The sequence below is a fragment of the Andrographis paniculata genome, unplaced genomic scaffold, assembly GCF_009805555.1.
Source record: "Andrographis paniculata isolate CXL003 unplaced genomic scaffold, ASM980555v1 Contig59END, whole genome shotgun sequence".
In the NCBI taxonomy this organism is placed as follows: Eukaryota; Viridiplantae; Streptophyta; class Magnoliopsida; order Lamiales; family Acanthaceae; genus Andrographis; species Andrographis paniculata.
In genome coordinates this window covers 66,849-74,980 of record NW_026137594.1, presented here as the reverse complement: position 1 = coordinate 74,980, position 8,132 = coordinate 66,849, and the positions used below count along the sequence as shown (strand labels likewise).

The following is an 8,132-nucleotide window of genomic DNA, read 5'->3' as shown; positions in this document are numbered from 1 at the left end:
GGGCAAAAAAGTATTTTACTTGTACTTTTTACCCAGTACCAATATAATATCAATATTCCTTAAATTCTCGTACCAAACACAACTCAAACTATAGTTCTGAAGAGAGTAATATTTTTCTTAAAATCAAAATTTATTGTTATTTTGCAATATTATATTAATAAAAAAAATTATAAAAAATATCACATTAATATATATATGTTCACATTATATTAAATAATTATTTTTTATATTTATCAAAGATGTGTTTGTTTTGAGTTTTAAACTCAAATCACCACTATTTGATTTACATATTTTTCAATAAAAATAAATTATACTTTCTCATAAAATATTATATTAAAATAGTATTTAAATTAGAATTGTAATTAAAATTCTAATTTTAAACTAAAATTAAACAAATCCCAAAATTCTTTAAAACTCAAAATATTTTCAAACCATATCTAAATACACTTGTAATCGTTTTAGATGTTATATTTGAACATATCTCATTATCTTGTTTATTATTTATTCGGTTCAATTAGTCCAAATTGCAATATAATACATTGCCATGTCATTACCAGAAAAAATACCACATGGCCTCCACATCATCTCCGGCTAGTGCTACATCAAATCCGGTGTTGTTCAACCATCCCATGTGAAGGTTACGTGATTTATCCGTTACCGAATGATAAAAATTGTAATAATATTTCAGTTACTGTCCAAAAATCAGATTTTAGGATAATAATGTTTAAAATAATAATTTGACCGGATTAGAGGATAAAAATATAATTTTCTCTTTATTTTATCAACTAACATCATAATTATTACAATTTAAAACATCTTCAAATACATCTAAACACATCTCTAATAATTCACAACAACTTTTCTTCAAATATTTTCAAATTCCAAACTTCCTCAATATATCTAAATAAAACCTCAATAATCTCATGCATCATCCCCAACCATTTCAATGATTTTTTTTATCAGAACATAAAGGGTGATCAAATTGATATAGTTGTGGTTGGTGACGGCAAGATCATTAGTTCAAATCATGTTGATGTTTTTCTAATCGAGCATATTATATAAGACTTATATAATATAATATTTTTCATTTACATGATAGAGTGACTGCAAATTTTTATATGCATATATATAATATTTTTGGCAGGTAAGGTTTTGATGTATTTTTTATTATAAAATATTGTGATTTTTCAATTTTATGAATAAAAAATATATATATCATACCAAAGAATCTCATAAAAACACAAATTACAAAACTAAAATAAAACTGGTATATATTTAATTTCATTTTTTAAGGGGGAAGTGCAATAAATAAGGCAAAACTGATTTGGGACTTCAAGAAGATGATCATTTTGAAGTTGATTTATTCTATTTCATTTATATTAATGTAATTATACAGTTCAATGTTGAAGTGGGCATAAAGTCGGGTATTTTTTGCTTCAGTAGTTTGGGTCGAGTATTCAATATTTCGGATAGAAATATTATATGAACCTCAGCCCATATAGTATTCAATATTTTAGTACTTGATTTTTTATTTTTATTCCTTGTGTGTTTAAATATAGTTTTTATTTTTGTACATATATATATATATATATATATTTTGAATCCCCGGCCGAAACTAATAGTCTACAAACTAGATCAGACAGAAAAATCACACTAAACGAACCATGTGTGGCAGGTGACCGAACCCATGACCTCGAGGTCACAAATCCAACTCCTAAAAATCAAATATTTAAAACTACACAATATATAACAAACATTATATATATATATATGATGCCCTTAAAACTCTTTTATTTATGTCTGTCTCCCAAAAATCAAATATTTTGATCTATATTTAAAATTATACTACTTTTATAAAATTATTTTTATATTAATTATAAATAATAAACATATATATTTTATTGCAATATATGTTCTAAATATTTAAATGCAATTTTAATTTTTTTTAATCATATAGTATATATTAAATTTATGTTAAAACTATCAATATTATTAATTATATAAAAAATAATATATTAAATTGCTATTATTAATTAATTAAACATCATTAGTTTAAATATTGTGTATGAAAAGGGCCATTAATCCGGGACAGATGAAGTTCAATGGGACTAAATGAATCTCATATTATATTAAAGTTCCTAATGATGTGTTTGTTTTGTATTTTGGTTTGAAGAAAAAAATTTTATATAGAGTATAATGAATTGTATAGACAATATAAAAATAATTGGTGTGTAGTATATTAATTTATTTGAAAAAAATATATTTGAATTTTTTTTTGAAAAAAAGAAAGAAACAAATCCTAATTAATCTACTTTATTACTATTACTAGCTCTTAGGTTATGATGGTTCTATTAGTTGGTTTTCAATTTAATTTTTATTATTTATGAATTTTTTATTTTAAAAATATTAGATTAAATATTTATTTTTTTATATTATAGTAAACATTTAAATTTAAATTTAAAATATCATATAAATACTTATTTATATTATTTCAAACTATAATTTTAAAATTTATTATTCCAAACCCAAAATTAAATTTCAAATCAACAAATAAACCCACTATAAAATTATTACTAACATTACTATATATATTGTGTATAAAAAGGGCCCATTAAACATTGATTTTTTTAGAAAAAAAAATATAATATATATTATATTAAAAAATTATATTACAAAAATTTGATAGGACAAACAACTCTTTTTATAAACAAGATTTAAATTATTATATCCGATAAAAAAAAAATTTAATTTATCTTTCACATATGATTCATTTAGTGCAATGTATCTTTGTCAAAGTTAATTTGTAGATTAATAAATTCGATCGAAAATTTACCCACGTAATGATTGGAGATTTCTACATTATTTAAAAATGATAATTATTAAATTAAATTTAGCCAAACCAAGAGCAACTCCAAAAAAGTTTGATTGGAAACTAGTTCAAAGGAGAAAGCCCAAAAACGAGGGAATAGAAGAAATTCCGTGTAGGAATCTTCCAAGCCACGTGATAGTGACGTGGACGAACCACATGGTCCGAAGGTGCCACCGTGACCCCACACTCTTTATATGAATAGTGCCCCAAAAAATAATTGCCATTATGAATGCATTATTGTACAAAAAAAATATATTCTTTCTTACCACTAAAAATATGCTTAAAATCTTTTGGTACACTATTTCTCTCCTAAATGTTGTATGATTATGTTTCATATTAATATATACTAAAATTGCAAAGTAAACATATTTCTTGTGTATAGGACTAAAAAAAAAATCATTATTGAATACTTCTATACAGAGGTGGACGAAAAATTCAAAACGAACCATTAACCAAATTAAATTGAATTGAATATTGATTAATCAAGTAAATTCGGTCTAATATAAATATTGTGTATTTAATATTTGTTCAATTCGATTTAATTTCATTTTTTTTCCGATTAACTAAACTAAACTAAATATATTAATATAATTATATACAAATTTATATTAATAATTAATTATATTCGATTCAGAACAATTGCAATTATTTTTAGTTAATTGAAATTTAGTTACTTTTGAATGTATTTCTTTTTATATTCAGATTTGGCTTAAATTATTTGCTGTAGAAAAAAGGAATTGTATATTTCATCATATCGAGATTGGATACGTACAGTCCTATTTTTATAGAAAGATTTAAAGTATAATGAATAAATAAATAGCTACAATCTCTCCTAATATCAAGCGCAATCAACACTTTCCATAACCGAATATGAAAATACAATATTTATCAATATACATTCCAACACACCCCCTCAAGCTGGATCCAAGAGATTGATGGAGCCGAACTTGCTAAGTAAAAGAAGAAACTGTGTTGTGGGAAGCATTTTGGTGAAAACATCAGCAAGTTGTTCCGAACTTCGAACATAACAACAATAATTTTAGATTGAACTTGTTGTCGAATATAGTGGCAGTCGACCTCGATATGCTTTGTTCTTTCGTGAAATACGGGATTAGCAGCAATATACATCGCTGCTTGATTATCACAAAATAAAGCAGTAGGAGTAGTAAAGGTACAACCAAGATCAATAAGGAGAGATTTAAGCCATATAAGCTTACATGCAGCAGAAGCCATAGCCTGATATTCTGCTTCTGCATTAGACCGAGCAACAACGTGCTGTTTTTTGCTCTTCCAGGACACCAAATTACCCCCAATAAACACACAATATCCCGTAGTTGACCGACGATCCAAAGTATTGCCTACCCAATCAAAATCAGTATAGTCAAAGATATTAGTGTGACCATTATTAGTCATCAGAAGACCACGACCGATTGAACCTTTCAAGTAACGGAGGATCCGTTTAACAAGCTGTAAATGATAATTAGTAGGTGCATGCATATGCTGACTCACTAAACTCACAGGAAATGCAATATCTGGTCTAGTAATAGTCAGATAAATCAACTTTCCCACAAGTTTTTGATACATGCTTGGAGAAGGAAGTAGTTTGCCAACAGACTGTAACTTTAGTTTGCTGTCTAATGGTGTAGGTGCCGGTTTAGCATCAACCAAGTTAGCATCATGAAGCAGATCAATAATATATTTACGCTGATTTAAAAATAACCCCTTGGACGAAGAGGCCATTTCTATTCCAAGAAAATACTTCAACTGCCCAAGATTCTTAACATGAAATCTGCTTGAAGCTTACACTTCAAATCGGAAATGGACTCTGTATGGCTGCCAGTGACAATCAGATCATCGACATAAATAAGAACCACCAATGTTTCTTTTAATCGTCGTCAAACATACAAAGAAGAATCCGCCGAGCTCCGAGTAAAAACCAAGATTCTCAAGTGCTGAACTCAACTGAGCATGCCAAGCACGAGGACTCTGTTTCAAACCATAGATTGACTTGTGCAATTTACATACCAACTCAGGATTCTGAGCTTGATGATGTCCAGGCGGAAGTCTCATATACACCTCCTCCTCAAGTTACCCATGTAAGAAGGCATTTTTTACGTCCATCTGTGACAACGACCAGCCATAATCAATTGCAACTGATAAAAGAACACGTACCGTTGTCATCTTCGCAACAGGGGCGAATGTCTCTTTGTAATCCACCCCAAACTGCTGAGTAAACCCCTGAGCCACAAACCGAGCTTTATGCCGTTCAATAGTTCCATCGGCATTGAACTTGGTTTTAAATATCCATCGACTCCCTACAACATGCTTTCCAGGAGGAAGTGTCGTAATACTCCAAGTCCTATTTTCGGCAAAAGCTGAGAGTTCTTCAGCCATAGCTTGCCTCCATTCCACATGTTTTACAGCTTCTTTGAAGCTTGTAGGTTCCGGGTTGCTAGATACTGCTGCAAGGAAAGTTCGATACGCAGGGGAAAAATTATCATACGTCAAACAAGCAATAAGTGGATGTCGACTAGAATTAGTCGAATTAGCAACATAATCATTCAATCGTGTTGGTCGATGTCGATCACGATCAGGATTGCGCCGAGAATGAATCGGTTCCTTATTCGAGGTAAATGGAACAAAAGAAGCAGACAATTCTTGATCATCACACGAAGCTCCCAAATTCATCGGCAGAGGAAGGACAAAATGAGAGACACTTTCTGTTGAGTCCTGAAAGAAAGGACATTCTGTTGAGTCCTGAAAGAAAGGCTCAGCTTCAACAAACTCCACATCCCGACTTATGTAGAGTTTTCTGTGAACAAAGTCATAACACTTATAGCCCTTTTTAGTACTAGAGTAGCCCAAGAACACACATTTTACAGCACGGAGATCTAGCTTGTCACGTTGAACAGCTGGAACATGCACAAAACATTTGCAACCAAAAATCCTCAAGTGAGTCATATCAGGTTTCGAATTCTGCAGAATTTCCATAGGACATTTAAAAAACAACACCCGACTTGACAATAGGTTTATCAAATACACTGCTGTAAGCACGCCAAATGACCAAAAAGATTTTGGAACATTCATTTGAATCATGAGAGCACGAGTTTTCTCCATTAAATCACGATTCTTACGCTCGGCTATACCATTTTGTTGCGGTGTATGTATGCAACTAGTTTCGTGCACAATGCCATTACAAGTTAAATAATTTACCATGTCATTGGATGTGTACTCGGTGCCATTATCAGATTGTAATACTTGAAACCTAGTCCCGAATTGATTGACAACCATCATGTGAAAAACTTAAAAAAAATGAAACACCTCCCCTTTGGATTTCAATAAATAAACCCAAGTGACTCTAGAGAAATCATCAATGAAGGTTACAAAGTATTTAAAATTATCAATAGATTCAGAAAAAGGTCCCCATACATCTGTATGAACTAGCTCAAACAGTTTACTAGATTTAGAAGATGAAACACCAAATGGTAATCTAGTAGACTTAGCATAGTGACAAATATCGCAAGAGGAAGAAATTTTAGATTTTATTGGAAACAAATGCGACATCACATCATTAGAGGGATGAGCGAGTCGACGGTGCCAGAGTGAGTGATCAACCCTAGATGACATGGAAGAAGCAACTGGAAGATATTCGGCAGATTTAGAATCTGAGATGAAGTAGTATAGGCCATGCATGTGAAAGCCTTCACCAATCGTATTCTTGGTTAGACGATCCTGAAAGAACACTTTGTCAGACGTGAATTGAACTTCACAATGGAGAGTTGAAATTAAACTCTTAACAGACAACAATTGGAAAGGGAACAAAGGAACATATAGCACTGCAGATTCAATATTAGAAACGAGTTGAATTTTCTCTTCGACACCCCTTTACCATTAGCGACTGAAATAAAAGTGGGAGATGTGCAAGGGTGATAATCACGGATATGAGATTGGTGATTTGTCACGTGATCTGTTGCACCGGAATCCACAATCCAAATATCATGTAAAGAACTAACATGTAATGCAAAGGTCACGGCTTTGAGAATACCTTGAGAGTTATCCAATTTGCCAGCATTCAAAAAACCCGAAAATTGGCTCAAGAGAGCAGTCGAATCTTCTGCTCTTGGATAGGGACTATGTTGTGGTTTCTCTTGTCGTTCCTGCAAATATATGGCAAACTCATTCAGCAGAGTAATAGGATTCGAAAAGAAAGAGTTCAGGGTATGGTCTGCCAAGTGTGCCTTGTGATCCCGTTTCTTTTCACCACTTCGCTTGTTCTCAAACTTGGGTTTTTGTTCTGGATGTAAAAGCCAGCATCGATCGACTGTATGTCATGCTACATTACAGTGACTGCATAATCGATCAGAACTCTTGTTAGCTGCTCTGCCCTTGGCTGGCTTCTTCTCGTAGAGCACCTGGACTAGATGGGCATGAGTTTCAGAAGAGACCTCCTGCGTCATGACCTCCCGGCGTACCTCCTCTCTTTGAATTGCAACACAGATTGTTTTAAGAGATGGTAGTTCATCAGTCAATAGAATATTACGCCTAAAGTCTTCATACTCCGGCCCAAGACTAGCTAACAACTGAAATACTCGATCTTCTTCAGTCCGCTTTTTTAAAATAACAGGATCAATACAGTGTGGTCGATATACATCCAATTCATTCCACAGATTTTTCAATCTAGCTAGAACATTCACAAAAGGTTTCCCATCTTGATGTATACTGACAATATCCTGTTGAATTTGAAAATTTCGAGCAGAGTTATTTTGATTACCGTACATATCATAGACCGCTTCCCATAGTTCGAACGACGTCTCATAATAGCTGAAGATTTCAGCAATATTCGGCTCCATGGAGTGCAACAGCCACGACATAACCATCTGGTCCTTTGATACCCAAGCATCAAATCCAGCATTGGCAGCACCAGGTGACTTTTCCTTGCCGTTAATGAATCCCGCCTTCGATCGTCCCCCAAGAGCAATTTGATTGCTCGCGACCATAGCAAATAATTGAATTCATTCAGAAGGATTGATGTCAAATGTTGGGACGAATTTAAATCACTTTCCTTGCTACTGCTGGAAATTTCAACATCAAAACCTATCCGGCCATCATAAGAATATTGAAGAAAGAAAGAAAAAATTAGAGCCTGCTCTGATATCATGTAGAAAAAAGGAATTTTATATTTCATCATATCGAGATTGGATACATACTGTCCTATTTTATAGAAAGATTTAAAGTATAATGAATAAATAAATAGCTACAATCT

General features: G+C 32.0%; 1 protein-coding gene across 1 annotated transcript; it reads right to left on the bottom strand.

Annotated features, from left to right (window-relative positions):
- Positions 1–3,782: 3,782 nt before the first annotated feature.
- On the bottom strand, positions 3,783–4,609 carry LOC127258022 (uncharacterized mitochondrial protein AtMg00810-like). The gene is made up of 2 exons (XM_051284661.1): positions 3,996–4,609; positions 3,783–3,885 (listed from the first exon to the last, which is right to left on the bottom strand). Exons 1-2 carry the CDS (start codon positions 4,607–4,609, stop codon positions 3,783–3,785), a joined length of 717 nt encoding a protein of 238 aa, XP_051140618.1.
- Between the last annotated feature and the right edge of the window lie 3,523 nt (positions 4,610–8,132).

What these genes read in the sequence shown, in the direction of transcription:
- LOC127258022 (XM_051284661.1), bottom strand. Translation starts at nt 4,609, where the DNA reads ATGGCCTCTTCGTCCAAGGGGTTATTTTTAAATCAGCGTAAATATATT. An exon ending in TGTGATAATCAAGCAGCGAT is followed by an intron (nt 3,886 to 3,995) that starts GTATATTGCTGC and finishes TTATGTTCGAAG; the next exon opens with TTCGGAACAACTTGCTGATG.